We start from the raw sequence: 19,482 nt of genomic DNA, 5'->3' as shown, positions 1-19,482 counted from the left end.
TACAAACGGTTGTTGGGAATCAAAGCTCACACGTGGTTCAGAATAGCTGCTCGAGAACTTGCAGGACTTGAAAATGGGACCGGGGCTCAAGATCCAAAGGTTGCATGTTCAAACAAGCCTTGCTGTAAATGTACCCCGTTTCCCAGTCCACTCGTTACTGGAACTTCTTAAACTTATAGATCTTCATCAGGGTCTTCGCCCTTTGATTGTCGGTCCTAATGTGGTCGCCATAGAAAGCCTTGAAGGCTGGCTACCTGGATGGGAGATCTTTGATGGCAATTTAGTTCTAATTGCGGAATCCTTTCTTGTTTAACCTTGTCAAATCTGTGGGGTTTTCCTGTATCACGCATGGTGTAGACTAGAGAATCATCGAGGACAAGGGTTCCGTCGCAGAAAAGGGTGACACCGATGTTTCAATCACTACCAACCCAAGCCCGGGAACTCACACAAATTTGTTGCCTCGTGTTAAGCCGTTTTGATTTATGGGCTCGATCTTCAAGTACTTTTAGTTGGTCATGGATTCGTTAAGCTTTAACGGAATCATCCAGAGAAAAAGGCATGTACTTAGCTGGTCTTTAATACGACTTCCAAATCAAACCCCAAGATTCAAGACTGAGACATTGGTACTAATACGATGAATGTAATTTTTTTCCTTTTACGACATTAAGACATCACCGGTAGCTTTAGTCCGGGAAAGAGAAAGTAACTCTTGAATGACCAGTATTGACTGCTATCTGCCTGACTACAATTGACACCATCCGTAATTGAGTCCACCACGTATTACTCAAGTGGCAGGAGCGGTAGAAGTGGAAGAAACTGGTTCAGGCTGTGTTGGAGGAGCTGGAGGGGTAGGAGAGGAAGTAATATCAGGTGGTAAGGTGGTAGACACCACATCTCTTCCATCCACATCCACTACAACAATCAACTTGAGGCCAGTAACTCCAGTGGCCCATTCCAACATACCAGCAAGGTTCTCCTCGAGGACACCATCAAGACGCGCCTCTCTGACGACGTCGGAGATGACAGGTCTTCCACCGCCAGTGTTGAAGGCGGGTATATTAACGTTAACGTAGCCCATCTGGACTCTTCCAACCACAAGCGTCTGCTGTGTAACGGGCATCATGGTAGAGGTTGATATTAATGCGGGTCCCGGGCCGTAGGTGTGGAGGTAGTTGAAGCCGCCTGAGTATGTCATTGCCAGAGGCCAGCCGGGGTTCATCTGCTGGTGGTGGTGATTGTGGTGAACAATCATTGGAAGGTTTATATTGACACCCATGATCTGAGGGGGGTAGTAGATAGGCAGTACTGCGGTGGTACCGTTGGTGTTGTTGCTGCCTGGCAAAGAGATGGCGCGGCCACTTTGGGTCCAGTAGAGTGTGACCTGAGCTTCGTTGATGGGATCGGTGCGGCCGAGCCTGGTGACAGAGTCGCGAATGAGGGCGAGGATATTAGCCTTCTTGCTTGTCTGGGCAAGGCGGAGATGAAAACTCCGGCTCCATGGGGGATGGCCGCTAGGTGGGTTGGAGAAGATGTGTGTTTCGAGGATGATGTTGTCCGCCATTTCCTTTGACTTTTTCCGGCTTGGTCAGTTCTTGCATGTACTAAATGGAAGGGTATATTGTAGAAGTACTCTTGAGTAATAAATATCATCAGACTGCATCTAGGTTGACTATGCTTAGGTCGCAGAAGGAGAAGAAAAAGGTTGGAAGGATAGGCACTTGGTCTTGGGAGAGGGCAAAACACCCGGCAAAGTTTGGCAAGTGAATTGTTGTGGAATGCCTCGGGGCAAGTCTGCGTACCGGAGCAGTCATACCGATGCGTCTATAAGAAATACGAATAAAGGGGTTTTAGTGAGAGTATGTGAATCACCTCTTTGCCTTCCAGTTAATGAATCGCATAAGCTCCTACCGACTGCTTTCTCGACCATCAGAGCATATAACATCCCATTCACTTGTGAATTATGAAGGTGGGCTGCGAGCATGCACGCTCATTATGAACCACAACTTGAACCGGGTGTTTAGTAGGCCCAGTTACTTGCGTCCCTCACTACTTGGAACTTGCTTTCCTATAGCTTCTGTGATATATCACTGCCTTCGGCTTGCCGTAGGGTGCGCTGAACCTCTGGTGTCCCAGTTAGGACTCGATAGCCCTTTTGGTTATGTCCCACCGATACTCAACAACCTCGCATATAAACGTTTTGTGTTGATGTGCTGTTCAGTTGTGAATTGCAAGCCACAGCGAAAATAACACTATAGTCTATCACATTCTAGTTCCAAGAATATGACAGTTACTGACGAGGTACAGATTTAACTGGCATTTTAAGCAGGAAGTGAGTAAACCTTTGACAGCGAATTTTTGATCTGAAGTACGGCCTGCGGATAGCTGTGCTACCAACTCTGAGTTACCAACTCTGAGTACGAGAAACATAGAAATGATCTGGATTAGCAAGAGAGTTTTGTTTAAATGTGAATAAGAAAGCAATGTTTTCAATTTTTCAGCCAGAGTTCAGCGTTCTTCTCAACATCCAGGCCATGCTAAAGCATCCAGTTGGACGGTACAAGAGACACTAGCTTTGAATGGAAAAGCAGCATTGATGACGTTACCCCCTGAGCTCAGAAAGAATGGTATCAGAAGCTTTCTGGCTGATCATAAACGTAGCTACAACAGGAAATACGCCAGGGATCCTTGGGAAAGCGCTCGCATCCACCACCCGAAGTCCATCAACGCCTCGCACACGGAACTTGGAGTCCAACACTGCATTCTTGTCGCCGTCCGCTCCGATGGCACACGTACTGGTCGGATGATGCCCAAATGTCTGGGCCTCGATCCAGCTTTCGTCAACCTTGGGGTCGGAGCAAACACCGTTGGCCTGAATGCTGGGGCATGGGGGCTCGCGCGGTGTGATGGGTCCTGAGGGCCCGGCAACCTTTGCATATATGCGGCGAACCCAGGCGATCGTGTCCTTCATAGCACCCATGTCAGTCTCCCTCCCCTGCTTGAAGAGGTTGAAATTGATATCGGGTACATCCTGCGGGTTGGCTGAAAGCAGCTTCACGGTGCCTGCGCGGTTCTGTGAGTGCTGCTTGACCATCGATACGCCGTAGGTACCGGCGGGATCGGTTGGCAAGGCGTAGTTGGACTGGTTGCTGGGCCAAAAGCCACGGAAGGCATAGGGGCCTTGCATCAGAAACATGTCGCGCTCATCATACGGGGCGTGCTGGGTTTTGTACATGACGCAGCCGCTAGGGCCGAAGCCGCCGGTTTGGGAGCGCAATGCCCCGACGATGGGCATCTCTTGATTGTCCTGCATGTTGGTCCCGACTCCGGGGGAGTCGATGAGGATAGGGATGTTAAACTTGCGCAGCTCGTCGGCGGGGCCGATGCCGCTCAATTTTAGAAGCTGAGGGGAGTTGAAGCAACCGCCAGAAAGGATTACTTCGCGGCGGGCGGTGGCGGTGCGCTTTTCACCCTTGGGGCCGTTGGGGTTGTAGCGTGCATCGGCTTTGTAGAGGGACTTGCCAACGAGGTATTCAACACCCGTTGCGCGAGGTTTGCTACCCGACGTATTGAAAAGAATCTTAGTGGCGAGGGAGTTCTGTGATAGCGTGAGAGGGGCTTGGCGCGCGTTGATAGTCTCAATGATATAGTCCCTGGAACTGTAGCGCTGGCCGTTGGCACGGGCGTGTCGGGCGAGGCCATATATGCCGACCGAGTTGTCTCGGTTGGGGCTTGGTTCATTGGAGTCGCGGCTTACGAGCTGGGCAAGTTGATTAGGGTTTTGTCCGAGATCGTTGGCCATGGTGGTGAGTACGGCGGCAACGGGGCCAGTGACGCTGGTAGCCTTGTCCATACTTGTCTGGAACCAACCATTGAAGCCATGACCTGGAGTGCCTGCCGGCAAGTAGTTGTTCTTCTCGATGGATTCGAATACCTTGCGCATGTTGCTGGCTCTGCGTGTGCGTTAGCCTCGTTCTATTCGTTCATTTCATTCAGACTCACGCCCAAGTAGTATCATTGGTAAGCTCAACGATATAGTTCCAGTCGCTGTCAGTTGGTAGAAAGGTAGCCATGGCATTGATCATGGAAGAGCCACCAACAGTGGCGCCGCGGGGATAATAGATGCCAAGGAGCTTCGCGTCGGCGGGGACATTCTTGTTTCCAACCCAGTAAGAGCCATCACGGGCTCTCCAGGTCACAAAGTTATTCTTCTTGTTCCTCTCGTCTTCCTCGTAATGCTTGACGAAGAAGTCCCAGGTGATAGAAGGCGGGTATTGACCTCCACCGCTTGCCACACTGGTGTCTCCTGCCTCAAGGACCAGTACCGAGTAGCCAGCCTTTGCAAGGTTGACGGCGACGGGTCCACCGCCGGGCCCGCTGCCAATGACAATATAGTCATACTCGTCGGCGGCAGCCTGTGAGGGAGCACTACAGACGGGGTGGGTGAATAGGAGAACGAAAAGAAGCACTTGGGCAAGCCTGGTAAAGCCCCGCGTTGCGTGTGTTTGGCAACCCATACTGTAAGTATTCTATGGTATAGATCGATGAGCGTCGTCTGCTGATTTACCTTGCTTGCAGAGCTCGAATAATCGAGGACTCATACTTCCATTTAATGACGGAGTTATATAGCGATTGTAGTTATTTGGCTACAGTCTGATTCTGTATCTTCTGATAGCGAGACTTTGAGTGGATGGTTTGCCAAGTACATAAGGGTTGGGTTCCAATTCAGGCAAATTGAAGACCTATATAGTGTTCAATATCCGTAAACAAGCTAGAGTAACTTATGGAAGCCCTTGAAACCCGTGAACCGGAAGCATTCCGGTTCACGTAGCCGGCAAGTGTCAACTGCCGGCAAATAACTGCATTTTCCCGCGAAACCAGAATGTCAGATATAAAATTTAAAGCAAAGAAACGTGGGGAAATGTGACATCAAATTGCATGTCGCTTGTAGACAAATGCACAGAAACTGCGTGGGTTACTTCCTTGGGAAGGAGACTTTATTCCTCCATCCTCGATTGGCCCAGTCACCTTGGCTATTGTGCCACGCTGGTCGGTCAAGTTGACTGCTAATCGCGCGGACCATCTGGTTCTTGACAACAAGCCACTACTACCCTGGAAGTGGTGTCTTAATCTTTTTCTTAGACGATGACCTCGGAAATTATCCGCACAAATTCACGGCAAACAAGACCAACAAATAGTGGTCTCCGATACTCACCTCCAATGGCTCGATCCATCCCTTGGTTGATCCTGTGCCATATGGCTGAACCCCCCCCCCCCCCTTCCAGAAATACCAATAGTTTTGCCAGCCCTGCTTAGTCTTGTAGTCTGCAAATCAAGGTGCATGTGTTCTTGCTCAAAGCATTGTTCAGAATGAGGATTGAGGTGAGGCCTCCTCTGATCAACCCTGGGGCGCTCGTAAATTTACCGCCTGACTACAAGGGCGTATTAAAACCAGTAAGGGACGACTGCAGTGAAGAGGCGAAAAATCAAAATAAACGAATTCAAACAGAAAAGAGGTCAGACAACGGATACTGATGCCGACGAGAACGAATTTAAAGCCGGCACCTACATATTTCTTATGATGGTAAAGGGAATAGCGAAGGAATGGCCGAGTTGTCGTACATCGTATTAGGTGATCGCCGCGGTGTCGAATATATACTGCTGACTCAGCACTTACATTATGACTCAGCAACCCCCCCTTCCCACCCCAGATTGTTGACATAGCAACGCGTAGCATAAACACCAAATCTATTGTTCACAACTATTACATCCATCCCACCAACCCTCCTTTCGTCGCCCGTCACATGCAATTTGGGAGAATTTGCAATCGGCCGTGTCCCAGTACAGCATTCTGAATCCAAAATCGACGCTTCTTTACTACAACCACCACCCATCATGTCTTCGGCATTCCGAGAGTCGTCGCTGTCCGCCAGCATCAACCGCCAGTCCTTGATGGCGACGCCGTCAGTCGCAGAGACACTCCCAAATGCGAACTTCGGGTTCGACGAGCTCCGTGATCGAATGACCAAGTTCACCTCTAAATTCGACGTATTCATCGAGCAAGGTCGCAAACGCGTCCTGGAGGAAAGAAACCAATTCCGCATGAACATTGCGGAACTCCAGGGTACGTTGAATATGACAGGAAAACACCCGAGGCAGTACGCTGACAATATGCGACAGAGGACCAGCGCATGAAGAAGAAGGATATCGAGATTCTACAACTCAAGAGCAGCACGCATCAGCAGACAGTTGCCAAGGAGAAGGCCGAGACGCGGGAAATGCAAGCGGCGATCGCACAATTGTCGGAGGAACGCGATAAGCACCTGGCAACGCGCGACGCCCTGAAGAAGCAGATTGAAGAGACACAACGAGAGATTGATGCCCGCCTGGCGGCGCAACGGGCGCATACGAAGCAGCTTGAGGCGCAATCACGATTCAACGTACCGGAGCTCGAGTTTTGGCAGCAGAATCTCGGTCTGCGGATAGAAGGTGCAGGCCAGGATGACCGACTCAAGTTCATCTACTCGTACATCGACGAGAAGGACTGGGAGAGGGAAGCGTGGTTCGAGCTTTGCACTTCGAGCCGGGACTACGATATCCGGCACTGCCGACCCAAGCTTGAGCGCGAACGTGTAGAGCGTGTGGTGGACCAACTCAACGAGACGAGAGAGCTCGCGGTGCTACTCAAGGGCATGCGGGAGCTGTTCGTGGAAGCGATGAAGGCATAAAGCACCTAAGAGCATCCTGCCTTTGTGCATTGGCAATGTTAATGATGATGAACACGATTTCTTTTCGACAGATACCCAGATTAGCGCAGGGTGGCTATGTTAGCTGAGCTGCTTAGTAGAATAGCATCAGCCTCGCTACCACCCCTAGCGAGTCTCGAATAACAATGAACTTTTTCCTTTTGATTCTCGTGTCTCTTTGTCCAGTCGACATGTGAAATGTTGGAAAGACCATCGACACCTGCCGCAGTGCCGTGGTGGCGGACGCAGTTGGGGGAGTTTCATAGTATATATGTCTGCACAAAATCGAAGCTTTTCTTAATCTGCACATTTCAAATGTGGTGGGTGCATAAATACACCTTACATTCCTTCCCTTCACCAACTATACTGGCAAGACTGTCCGTGCTTGGATAATGCATAAATCGTGCCCATCCATATTCTGCACTTGTGCCATCCCAGCCATAGCCACATTCCAATCGCCATTCAGCCCTTCGTCGGCTGCTACAAACTCTATTCAACAACCCATATTTTGAGTTTCTCCCCTCCTTTTTTTTGGTTGATCTCTGCATCGCGAGAGCAACATTCTGGTTCGTCGCCGGGTTTCCAGGCCACGAACCTTGATGCTGCATTCGGCAATCAACCCTTTTGCGCTGGCACTGACTTCGACTCAACCACCCCTTGTCCCGCGACAAAATGCCCGAGGCTAGCACAAATCTGCACAATCTGCCGAGCTACTCATGACTCGGGTCCTTGGCCCTCCGAAGCCATCCAGCAGTCTCTGAATGATTCATTATCCCCTCCCATTCGCCTGTTCCCGTCCTCCCAAGCCGACCCGATCCCCGAAGAAACCATACCATTCCCTCGTACCAGAAAATTTTCCTGCCCACAGCTAGCTCCGCTGCATTGCACTGCTGGTCCCAGGACCTGCCTTTGCCGCATCCTTGTTCTCTCAGAACAAGACAGCAAACAACCAACGGGTTCCCAGGGTGAAAGCTCTAAACAAACAAGGGGGCGCCGAAAAAGGGAAGAGAAACAGCAAGGGGCTCATTGCCATTTACGCAGTACCAATTCCAGCAACCATTTGATCCACATTACGGTTGGCCTATGCCGCCCGGCCGCCACCGCTCAATCACGGGCAGTATCGGCTCCCTAACCGAGCGGAGCTTTGACCTGAGCTGGACTGTGGACGGGTGACCTACCGCCTGTTGCCGAGCCCGCATTCCGACTTCCCATGGACTCCGATGCCGCCAACCATCCCAGTCCCGCCGGCTCCGTGACCTCATCGGTAACCGCCGGCTTCAGACAAAACAAGCGTAGTGCTCCAGATCATCCTAGCCCGGCAGGCCCCGGCAATGCCGATTCTCACACTCCGGCCGGGGCCGGGACATCGCCTGCTTCTCAACCACCCGGTGATACGAACAAGAAACGCCGTACCGGTCCTGGCTCCAGGGGTGTTGCCAACTTGACGCCGGAGCAACTGGCGAAGAAGCGCGCCAATGGTGAGCACACTGTCCTCGCTTACCCGTCACGTCTCACTGCATCATATCTTCTGCCCCACGGTTGTACCGTATCTGAATTCACCCACCATCAAGATTGGCCGTTTCGCCGTTGTCCACACTGCCCTCGTATATCCCCACAACATTGACTGTTCCCTTGCATCAAATGACGACACACCGGCTAACCGGCGTGCCAATGCCCGTGATCAGACAGGGAAGCTCAGCGAGCCATCCGGGAGCGCACCAAGAATCAGATCGAGACACTTGAGCGTCGCATCCAGGAATTGACCTCGCAGCAGCCCTACCAGGAGCTGCAGGCTGTTCAGAGAGCAAAGGAGGCCGTCGAGGCAGAAAACGCCGACTTGAAGGGCCGCTTGGCAGCATTTATCGCATCCATCCAACCGCTGATCTCTTCTCCACCAACTCATCGTAAGTCGTCACATATCGGCAACCTGCATACCCGGTACGGTCCTAACCGAACCACAGCCCCGGTAGACCCTCACCCTGTCTTCCCTTCCCCCAGCGGAAGCTACTCACATGTCCACCAACAAAATGGGCCCATCTCTGCAAACAACGTGTCAACGCCGAACAGCGCGGCCTCGCCCGCCTCTATCGACCCCACGGCCAACTGGCCGACCCCTGGAGGTGTGCCGGAAACCTCCCCTCCTAATCACTTGCACGCCGCCAGCAAGATGCTCAATCAACAGCGGCAAGACCTTCGTCATGGTCTCGACCTCGGCCCGGAGCGGTTAGGGCTTGACTTCCTTCTCGACCACAACGCTCGCATTGGCAAGATCCAGAGTGGCGTCAATGGCGCCCAGGATTCACCGCAATATAATCATGTTCCCATGAAACACGACTGGACCGGTGTCAGTGCCGTCCAACACAGCCGGAGCCCATCTATCAGCGGACCAACTGTCCATACCCCACGGTCACAGATGGACTGTCCTCAACAGGTGTCATCGGTGCCCTCCGAATCGAGAGTACCAGCGAGTTGCTCGACTGAGATCAAGAACTGCACACCTACCTGCCCCTTGGATAGCCTCCTCCTCGACTTTCTACACGAGCGACGCCAGCGAGCAGCCGACGGTCTGCCATCGCATGAGATCATTGGCCCGCGATACCCGTCAGTCCTGTCACTGCTTAACCCTGCGAACAGCAAATACTCGCATCCTCTTTCCAAAGTGTTCACCGATATTCTCGCCACATTCCCAGACCTCTCTGCCCTGCCCCAACGCGTTGCAGTCCTCTACATCATGTTCCTCATAATGCGTTGGCAAATCTCCCCCACGCAGGAGAACTACGATCGTCTCCCCGAGTGGGCGCGTCCGCTACCCACGCAGCTCTTCGCCGAGCATGCGGCATGGATCGACCATGTGCCCTTCCCCGCCATGCGCGAGAAGCTCTGCCGCGACTACAACCCGCGCGAATATCTGTTTGATAACTTCTTTGTGCCTTTTACGACCACGCTAAGTCTCAACTGGCCGTATGAGGAGACCGACACCTTGCTGCAGGCGCCGGACTCGGACGAGGTGCTGATCAACCCAGTCTTTGAGCGGCATCTGCGCCGCCTCGAGAATTGGACTCTAGGGCAGGCGTTTAACCAGACGTTCCCTAAGCTTTTGGGAACGTACAATCTCAAGGTATAGATCTTGATTATGGAGACTGATGCCCAAGAAACTTCGCTCGTCCCAGCAGGTCAGGGGGAAATATCATCTACTTAACTTTTTCATATATAGAGTCTGTCCGGCGCAAGGCCGGTTGATTCTTGGCGTTGGCGTAAGAAATGCATAATTAGGACGGCGTATTCGTTAGTCCCTGACTGGTCATCATCAGCAGATGGAAATGGCGGCTCCCTTTTTATCAAAGAATGTAAGAGGCGAAACTGGGAGAGATTGGGATCTCGTGCGGCGCAGTGGTTGATGAGCAACGGCGAGGGTCAATATACATTCATGTTTGCACCTTTTGGAGAAAGGCGCCTCTAAGCGCTGGTTAATGTTCATGTTGCGACCAATCACCAAGTACCAAGCCAATGATTGAAGCTGAGGGCGTCTTTGCGTCTTGGAACAACATGCCGTTATAGAGATGGCACCCGGTCCAAGTTGGATGGGATTATCTGGGACATGCTGCATGGGCGACTAAACACATCACCAGCGGCGACATGAACAGTGACAAGGCCTCGAGGAGAAGGGGGCATACAGAGGAGAATGGAGGCACCGACCGCAACTGCATGGTGCCCCATCCCTACGTTATCCCCCTTCCACCTGGGTATGACAAGAGCAAGGGTAGAAGGGCCCTGGCTAATCCTGCACGGCGCCATTGTCCTGGATCGTTTGGTGGAAAGCCAGAGAGTGGGGATCTCAAATGCTCCCGAGTCAGACCTCCTCATTCATATTTCACGCGCCATCCTGTTGAAACCGCCCCCCTTTCCAAAGGAAAAGGGGAACACAAAAGAATTTGCCTGATTTGTGTATTTTGAAATATTATAGCCAAGGCTCCTGAGCACGCCGCCCGGTCCCGGCCCCTCCGGGAGGTTGGGCATGTATATCCCCGGTTCAGCATTCATCATCCTCCCCCAGCGCCCCTATCGAAAACATCCTGAGATTCGGCCCCACGCCCGCGAACAGGCTCGCGTGTTTCCGGCCCGGCATGGTCTGGAACTGGACGCTCTTGACCGGCGACCTCGCCTTGATGGCGTCCACCGCCGGGCACCGCAGCCTGCGGCCCGAGAGCAGCGAGTACATGCCCACGCGCCCGTCGTCGTGCGCGGCGGCGACGACGCCCGACGCGACGTCGACGTCCCAGCCAAAGTGCATGTGCGCCTCGTTGCGGTACCCCGCGAACTCGACGACGGGCTTGACGCCGTTGGGCTTGGACCGGCGGTGGCGGATGTCGAACAGCGCCATGCGGGACCGGGGCCCCGCGGCGAGGAACTGGTGCGGGTTCACGGCCCGCAGGTGCGCGACAGGGCCGGCGGGGATGTTATCCCACTCGGACCACTTGACGCGCAGGTCGATGAGCCTGACGTCGCGGTTGCGGCCGCCGGCGAGGAGGACGTTGGGGTTGTCCGGGAGGAAAGTCTGGTCGAAGAAGTCGCCCTCGGCGGGGCCGGGACGGGGCCTTTGGGGCCCGAGCCAGTGGATGCGCTCGTCGGAGGTGAGTTTGAGGAGGCCGTAGCTGGTGCCGATTATACAGGTTAGGGAGGATGACGAGGGGGGCGCGGGGGTTGTTTGGTTCACGACTCCCTCGCGGCGGCCCGTGTTGAAGGCGATGTGGCGGAGGTTGTTTGCTAGTGAGAGTTTTGATGGATCAGAATAGGAGTTTCCCATAGCAAAAGTACCCTGGGGAGAGGGGGTGGGGTGCAAGAGATTACCTCTGTCGAGCAGCCAGAGGGGCCGATCGTCGTTTGGAGCAGACTTTGGTGGTGAGAACAGGTAAATATCGCAAGTGTTGCTCGGCTCGCGGGAGGTGACGATGATGCGGTGTGAGTGAGGGTGGTAGTTGATGGATGAGATTTGGGGACAGCCTATCATCTCGTGACGGTGCGAGAGACGGCGTTCCGGCCGACTTGAAGCGTCGGTACTGAATGATATCCTGGTACTATCAGCCCACGGTCCCGAAGTCAGGGGTTGGATCCTCGTATGCCCGCTCACCTTTCATTATCGTCCGTAGGGATGTACGACCCGATCAACGTCTCCTCGTCCAAAGCTACCAACTTTAGCACATCGCCAACCTCACAAAAACCAGGGGGATGCCTCAACTCACTTGCATACGCAACGCCAAGCCCCGTCTTGACATCATCCCCGCCAACGTAAAAGCACGGGATGTTGGGAAAGCTCTGCCTCGCAAAGCTGGGCACGAAGGGCACCTCGCCCTTGTCGACGAGCCCACTCGCCCACGCCACGGCAGGGACATCTTCGAGTCCCGCACCTCCGTCGGCGCGCCGCCCCCTCTCGCGCCGGACGCCGAGCTCGGCGTCCAAAAAGCCGCCCAGGAGCGGATCTCTGAGCAGGGCGGACCGGACGATGTGCCGCTTCAGCCGCTCCCGGCGCGCGGCTACGGCCTCGGCCTCGCGGTGCTGGATCTTGCGCCGCTTGACACTCTCGGCGGACCAGGCGGCACCCTGCGGTGCAGAAGTCGCCTTCTCGATTTTGAAGTACTTGCCCTTGTCCTCATCTAAGCGTCCCGAGTTAGCCGGCCCATGGCATCAAGGTGGGTAGTCATCGCATAGGAAAGACCAAGGGCAGGGTGAGGGTCTGGGGCGTGCGAATAGTACCGTAGTAATACCCCGGGATTTGCATCCGTTGTTGGGGTGCCATGGCGTCGGAGGTCAGCACGCCGTGATACCGCCGCGCCTCGGCTCCGAACGGTGGAATTAGGAGGTGATGTCCCCAAAAGATGACCCCCGCAGCGGTGAGGGACGGAACGGAGGCAGAGGGGCCCAAGAGATATCAGAGGCCGAAAGTGAATTAACCTAAAAGGGCAAAGAAGAAGAACAAAGGCTACCGACCCCCAGAAAAATATCGAAAAAAATTATATCAGACGCTAGTCACCCAAATTCAGACAGGGCGGCGCACAGTCTGTTGACTAGGCAAAAATACTGTGAGCCACGGTTCTGTTTGCGGAATGGTGCGGTTGCAGGGTGCAAGTGTCAATCCGCACGTGTTCTGGGAGAAACATGCATGAAAACAACAGCACGATGTCGTCGGCGTGATGGCAAAAGGGTGGGAGGGTGTGCAGCCGGCGGCAAGACGAGATGGCGTCGGTGGCGCCGAGGGAGCAATTCCCGTGGACACGGCAAAGACGGGGGCAGAAAAGATCGATGGCAGGATGCGAGGGCCGGGGGAGGGACCATGAAAAAAGTGGGCGACGTCACGGTGAGGTGGCGGTCGGTGCCGGCGGCACCGGCATCGGCATTCATTCCGCTGTGGGAGTTACATTCATGGCGCTAGGGGAGGGGGAGGGAGGAAGAGGATTGGGTACGGCACACGGCATGAAGGTGCTGTATCCGGCGCCCTACCTCGCCGTATCTGCCGCGCAGCTCAACAAGGAGAAGAGAAGCTAGGTCGCTGATGTGACACCCCCCCCCCCCCCAAAATGCCACCCTGTGGGGGGAACTGCGCTGTACACACTCCCAGCCAGCCACATAGAAGGGGGAGAGATTTACAGCGAGAATGCAGGCTCTGCCGAATCGCTAAAATCGTCGGCCGCATCAGGAAAGGACAAAGGAAACCCACACCATCCCGCCGCCTGGTCTCTTACATAGGTAGTGCCGATACTCCAACCTCACCCACGTCCTCACTCTACTGCGCAAACAATGGCCGGGCCAATGACTAGCAGTTAGGTTGGCTTGCCAGAAAAGCTTGGCCTCTCCGACTTTTCCAGAATGCGCCGGCGCTGAGCTAGGCGGCCCAGAGGGGAGGGCGCATGCCGACTTGCCTAAAGGCAAGTTGCTGTAGACTATAATCTGACAACGGCTTCCACGAAGCCGACGACGGCTCGCAGCCCAATCGTATAGAAAAGAAAAAAAAACTACCGCTGGCTTATCCAACCTCTCGGAATGGCAACGACATACGGCAAATGCCGGGGGTGGGTTTCTCCAGAAGACAGAAACCCGCCAACTAAATGGTGAGCATCGAGACAACAGAGCAGAGCGGTGGGCGCAAAAGCCTACTCCCCCGTACCCGCCCTTCCGGGGCATTCATTTAGTTGTGACTTGCTTGGAACTCGGGAAGTTGAACCGACTTTCGCCCAGATGTGGCCGTACCCCCCATCCAAGCCATTGTAGAAATCGCAACCCCCACCCAAATCATTCCAAGGCGTCGTTGAGTCCAAAAACTGCGCCTCGAAATAAGCAATTCCAAGACATTGAAACATGAGAGCCAAGGGGCCCGGGGAGAGAACCCTCAATGTTCCACGCGTTCCCACACGCCGCCAAACTCAAACTCTCGCTGAATTACCCCTACACTCCCCTCTCTACTCTCCACTCTCAGCCCCTCCACCCCTCAGCTCCAAAAGTAGCTCCCAGCTTCCCTACACTACCTACCCCTCCACCCCTCACCGTGCTGGATAGCTAGCTAGAGAGAGAGAGAGAGAGCTCTGTCCACTCCCTCTCTTTTTCCTCCTGCACAAGCCCGTAGACAATCGCCTCGAGTCCATCGAAACTGCAATTGGATCACCCTCCCCTCTCCAACCGTTTCCGTGCCGAATCAAGTCGAATCCAGCCTCTCCCGCCAGCAACAATGGTCTACACAATCACCGTCCACCTCCACGCGAACGACCACCCGGACTCGGTCGATCGCCTCAAGGCGAAGCTCATCGAGGCCTCGCGCGTCTATTCCAATGACCGCGAGACCGTCAGCTGGTTCGTTATGCAGGACGTTCACGACCCCAGGTCCTTCACTATTGTTGAGCGATTCGAGACCGAGGCTGTAAGTCACCTCACCACCATGCACGCACACACAATGCGGGGGGCATGGCCATTTTCAATCAAAAACATGCGCGAGATCAAGCTGTTGACTCTTCCTCTCTCTTTGAACCATCTAGAGCCAGAAGTACCACCTCGAGAACCCGTACTGGAAGACCTTTGACCCCTACGTTGTGCCTTTGCTCGACCGCCCAATGGACTTGAGAAGACACGAAGAGCTGGACACCTCCAAGGACGTTGTCGTTCCTCAGTAAATCACGTGATCAGAGAATTGAATTGATTGCAAAGTAAAAAATAAAACATTGAAAATAAAATAAAATAAAAAGTGGCCATGCCTCAGTGACAGTCAATGCAACCCATCAAAGGCAACAACACAATAGGTGGCATATATGCTGCTTCCGTCGTACAACATTGCTTCACGGGACAAAATGTAAACGCGGAACACTTGGAGACAAGAATCCGAGTTTCTGATTTCAACATGTGGTTTTCAACCATGTCCTAATTCACAACGGTCTCGTGAAATATGATTGTAATAATTTTACGAATTTGTATTAGGTCTATAGCTCGCACTTAGGGTATGATTTTCCCTCTCCCAACTCAATCACAGTAATTACCGATGAGGTCGACATCGTACAATTTTTAACATAGAGAAAGATGAATGTCGTGGGCACATCATCTCCTCCGGTCGCATTAGTGGCCAGAGGCGGTCAGGCCCAGGGAGAGAATCCCGCAGAGTCTAATAGGCACGACACATGTCACATCATGTGCCGACCCGACTCTGCCAAGATAATCCTCTTCTTTACTGCGACTTCTCGTGCTGGGTAGAGACACGCTGCAGAGAGACGACTGTTGAAGCTGTTAGCCACTGCTTTGTGTAGATGGAGGGTATGGGGAATATTTGAACTTACCAAAGTCCTCGAGCGAGCGCTGCTTCTGGCTTCCCTTGGGGGACTTGCCGTGCATGAGGTTGTCGAAGCCAGCGCTGTCCTGGAGGAGGTAGTAGACACCGGCGCAGACGCAGAAGACACCGAAAGAGAAGATCCAGATACGGACAACGGCGACAATGGAGGTCTGGTCGCCGTGCTCGAACCAACCCCAGATGGTGAAGCAGGTGGCAAGGATGTCGACGACCAAGATGGCACCAGACAGCTGCCACGAAGGGATGGAAGACCAGAAGGGGCCGTTGGCACGGGTGATGAAGATGAGCCAGTTCTCAGTGAGGGAGATCTGGAGGAAGACAACCTCGTCGATGTTACCGAAGTTCTGGACGATACCGCCGTTGGGGCCGTGGGCGTACATGGTGGTGACAGTGATCCAGGTACCGACGGCGAGGACGACACCGAGGAGGACGGACATACCCCAGAGCTTGGGCAGGTTCCACTTGACGGGGGTCTTGCTGAAGGGGGCGTTGTCGTAGGCGATGGCCAGGGTGGCGATATCGGCGAAAATGGCGATGAAGACGACGAGCTCAATGTTCAGGGAGCGGTTGAGGATGGCAATCCACAGACCAAGGTAGATCTCCAAGTGGATAGACAGGGCAATACGGTAGACGACGTAGGCGTACATGCGGTGGAAAATCTGGCGAGAAGTCTTGAGGGCGTCAATGATGGCACCGAGACCAGGGGCAAGGAAGACAATGTCGGCGGCGGAGCGAGCGGCGTCAGAGGCACCCTCGACGGCGATACCGGTGTCGGCCTTCTTCAGGGAGGGAGCGTCGTTGACACCGTCACCAGTCATGGCAACGAGGTAGCCACGCTGCTGAAGGATCTCGACGACGTTGTACTTGTGCTGGGGGAAGACCTCGGCGAAACCATCGGCAGCCTCAACGAAATCGTAAACCTCGGAACCGGGCATGTCACCACCACCACCGAGACCGAGACGCTCGGCGTTGTAGATGTTGGTACCGAGACCGAGCTGGCGGGAAGTCTCACGAGCGATACCGACGGCATCACCAGTCAACATCTTGATGGACAGACCGAGACCCTTGGCCTCGTTAACAGTGCGGGCAGTATCGTGACGAGGGGGGTCAGAGCAGGGCATGATTCCGAGAATCTCCCAGGCGCCGTGGTCACCACGCTTGCGGGCAACACCGAGGGAGCGGAAACCACGGGTGGCGAACTCGGCAACCTTGTTCTTGTAGGCCTGGTCGATCTCCTCGGGGATCTCGTGGTCCTGCTCGACGGTCTTGAGGACGAAGAGGGGGGCACCCTTGACGCAGGTAATGCGCTCACCAGCGGGGGACTCGACGATGGCGGTGACCTTCTTGGAGACGGGGTCGAAGGGGAAGAACTCAATGACCTTGTACTTGGACAGGACAGACTTGGCGCGGGGGTAGTAGCGGAGCGACTTGAGGAAAGCCTTGTCGATGGCATCCATACCCTTCTTCTTGCGGGAAGCGGCCAAGCAGGCAGTAAGCATGAGGTCCTCCGGGTCGACACCGGCGACGGTGTAGGGCTCGGCCAGAGAGAGCTTGTTCTTGGTCAGGGTACCGGTCTTGTCGGAGCAGAGAATCTCAACACCAGCAAGGGACTCAATGGCGGAGAGCTTCTGGACGATAGCCTTCTTCTTGGCGAGGTAGGCGGCACCGACAGCCATGGTGGTGGTAACGACGGCGGGAAGACCGACGGGGACACCAATGATGGTAATGGCGAGGGTGAAGCGAAGAATGTCGACAATACCGTTGGAGCGGTAGAAGGAAGAAACCCAGACGATAAGCAGAGTGAAGATGACAAGGACCAAGAGGATGGTACCGATGCCGTTCAACACCTCAGTGAAGTGACCAGAGCCGGCGGAGGCGGCGTTGACGAGGGCGGCAGCGCGACCGACGAAGGTGTTGTCACCAGTGGCGGTAACGATGACGAAAGCCTCACCACGCTTGACGGCGGAGGAAGCGTAGCAAGAGTCATTGCGGTGCTTGTCGACGGCGAGAGACTCACCGGTGATGGCAGACTGATCAACCTGGAGGAAGGCATCCTCGGTGACAATGCGACCATCAGCGGGGATAATGGTACCCTCCTCAACCTGGAGGATATCACCGGGGACAACCTCGGGGGCCTCAATCTCCTTCAGGGTACCGTCACGGAGGACGACAGCCTTGAGGGCGAGAGTCTTCTTGAGTTCGGCGACAATCTAGCGCAGGGTCAGTAATGTGTTATCGGGGAACCCTTGGCAACGCATGCCAGCGATGTGGGGCTATGTTGACTTACAGATCCGGCCTGGAATTCCTGGACGAAACCGACAACAGCGTTAAGCAGCAAAAGACCGCAAATGACACCGAAATCGACCCAATCCTCAAGACCAGCGGCAAGGACGGCGGCAGCCTCCATGACGAATTGAATGGGACCAACGAAGAACATGAAGAACTTGAGAATCAGGTTCTCCTTCTGCTCGGCCATCTCGTTGCGGCCCCACTTCTTGCGGCGGTTGAGAACCTCCTGCTCGGTGAGACCAAGACGGGTGTCGGTCTGGAGCTGCTCCTCGGGAACAACACGGCCCATACCAGGTGTCTCATCTGTAAGTAATGAGTTAGCAGATTGCCTTTTTAAATCATGTGGAGATTGGCAAGCTCAGGAAGAAACGCAGCGCATGCTGCGAGACCACCCAGACAAGTGCCATTGGGATACAACGTACCCTCCTCCTCCTCGTCAACGTGACCATCCTGGGACTCAAGGTCCTCAATCAGGGCGTCGATATCCTCATCATCCTCTTCGTCCTCCTCGACCTTGGGGTTGGAGGCGGCAGGGGCCTCAATGGGGCGCTCCTTCTCGTCGAACTTGTGGCTCTCAATGGGCGTGCTGAGAGCAGGGGCCGCGGTGGCGTTGGAGTCGGCCATGGCGGTTGGTGAGTCAGACGAGCTCTGCTCAAGCTTATTATGCGCTTATGGGTGTAGGTGTCGCGGATAGGAATTGAATATGTAGTATAGTCCGGAGTACGGCGAGGCGCTGCTTGTGCTTCTTCTTAGGACGGGCCTAGGAATACTGATTTGGAGGTCGCAGGATAACGCGTAGGAAAGGTGATGAGAAGGGGAGTTAGGGGGAGGGAGGTTGAGCACCACACGAATTGTGAAGGGCAATCTAAATAGGCAGCCTTCGTGGGTGATGAGAAAAAGAGAAAGGGAAAGGAACTCCGATCGAGAAGGGTGGAAGCTTCGCTACTTAAGAGGAACGAGGCTTGGTAGGAGAGACACGAGCAACAGCCAGAAAGAGGCGGCCACTGGGACGTGGGACGTGGGACGTGGGACTGGGACGTGAGGTGGGTGTGTGTGCAAGTGCAGGCGTGGGCGTGGGCGTGGGCGTGGAGCGAGCCATCCGGCCGACTGCTGGACCAGTCACCCAAAGAGAAAGGAAAGCCAATCCCAAAGGGATCTCCACTACGTACCCGCAAGCGACGGTATTAGTCCGCCCACGGCAACAGCGAGAGAGAAGCGAGGAAAGAGCGGCGCGGCGGCAGCGGTAGCGGTACGGCTAGAGAACAGGGACGGCAAGGCGAGGCAAGTGCAAGTGCCCCAGTTTGTGTGAAGCAGGTATAGGTAAGGTAAGGTGAGGTGAGGAAACGACGAATGGCAGGGAAGGTGAGGTAAGGTCAAGGCTAGGTCGAGGCTAGGTCGAGGCTAGGTCCAGGTCAAGGTAGGCAGGTACATCTTGGCGAGGTCGCGGAGAAAGCAAAACCAGCTGGAGAAACTACAAGCATTGAACGGTCCATGGTACCTTGTGGCCCAGCAGCGAGGAAGCAACAACAACAATAACAAGACGTGAACTAATACCTTGCCAGGTGGGCGAGGAAGGGCTCCAGTCTATCTGTACGCTACCTTACCTACCCTTCGGACACAGCACGGGGC

The 19,482-nt window shown here is 54.5% G+C and overlaps 6 protein-coding genes across 6 annotated transcripts; 3 read left to right on the top strand and 3 right to left on the bottom strand.

Moving 5' to 3' along the window:
* Positions 1 to 154: 154 nt before the first annotated feature.
* Positions 155 to 4,514, bottom strand: EsH8_II_001106 (GMC family oxidoreductase; the record flags this gene model as incomplete). The annotated part of the gene is made up of 5 exons (XM_083264404.1): positions 155 to 246; positions 964 to 1,465; positions 1,814 to 1,821; positions 2,794 to 3,950; positions 4,000 to 4,514. 5 exons carry the CDS (start codon positions 4,512 to 4,514, stop codon positions 155 to 157), a joined length of 2,274 nt encoding a protein of 757 aa, XP_083121726.1.
* A 1,378-nt stretch (positions 4,515 to 5,892) lies between these two features.
* On the top strand, positions 5,893 to 6,725 carry EsH8_II_001105 (chromosome segregation protein Spc25-domain-containing protein; the record flags this gene model as incomplete). The annotated part of the gene is made up of 2 exons (XM_083264403.1): positions 5,893 to 6,121; positions 6,178 to 6,725. The coding sequence occupies 2 exons, from the start codon at positions 5,893 to 5,895 to the stop codon at positions 6,723 to 6,725; spliced, it is 777 nt and encodes a 258-aa protein (XP_083121725.1).
* A 1,228-nt stretch (positions 6,726 to 7,953) lies between these two features.
* Positions 7,954 to 9,867, top strand: EsH8_II_001104 (bZIP transcription factor; the record flags this gene model as incomplete). The annotated part of the gene is made up of 3 exons (XM_083264402.1): positions 7,954 to 8,221; positions 8,429 to 8,647; positions 8,705 to 9,867. The coding sequence occupies 3 exons, from the start codon at positions 7,954 to 7,956 to the stop codon at positions 9,865 to 9,867; spliced, it is 1,650 nt and encodes a 549-aa protein (XP_083121724.1).
* Positions 9,868 to 10,773: 906 nt separating this feature from the next.
* Positions 10,774 to 12,537, bottom strand: EsH8_II_001103 (uncharacterized protein; the record flags this gene model as incomplete). Its single annotated transcript, XM_083264401.1, has 5 exons — positions 10,774 to 11,507; positions 11,592 to 11,812; positions 11,872 to 11,926; positions 11,984 to 12,394; positions 12,495 to 12,537. 5 exons carry the CDS (start codon positions 12,535 to 12,537, stop codon positions 10,774 to 10,776), a joined length of 1,464 nt encoding a protein of 487 aa, XP_083121723.1.
* Positions 12,538 to 14,460: 1,923 nt separating this feature from the next.
* Positions 14,461 to 14,899, top strand: EsH8_II_001102 (putative quinol monooxygenase; the record flags this gene model as incomplete). Its single annotated transcript, XM_083264400.1, has 2 exons — positions 14,461 to 14,649; positions 14,765 to 14,899. 2 exons carry the CDS (start codon positions 14,461 to 14,463, stop codon positions 14,897 to 14,899), a joined length of 324 nt encoding a protein of 107 aa, XP_083121722.1.
* Positions 14,900 to 15,444: 545 nt separating this feature from the next.
* Positions 15,445 to 18,477, bottom strand: EsH8_II_001101 (uncharacterized protein; the record flags this gene model as incomplete). The annotated part of the gene is made up of 4 exons (XM_083264399.1): positions 15,445 to 15,491; positions 15,554 to 17,774; positions 17,852 to 18,156; positions 18,276 to 18,477. 4 exons carry the CDS (start codon positions 18,475 to 18,477, stop codon positions 15,445 to 15,447), a joined length of 2,775 nt encoding a protein of 924 aa, XP_083121721.1.
* Between the last annotated feature and the right edge of the window lie 1,005 nt (positions 18,478 to 19,482).

Source organism: Colletotrichum jinshuiense, chromosome 2 (genome assembly GCF_051148585.1).
Source record: "Colletotrichum jinshuiense chromosome 2, complete sequence".
In the NCBI taxonomy this organism is placed as follows: domain Eukaryota; kingdom Fungi; phylum Ascomycota; class Sordariomycetes; order Glomerellales; family Glomerellaceae; genus Colletotrichum; species Colletotrichum jinshuiense.
This window is presented reverse-complemented; position numbering and strand designations above follow the sequence as displayed.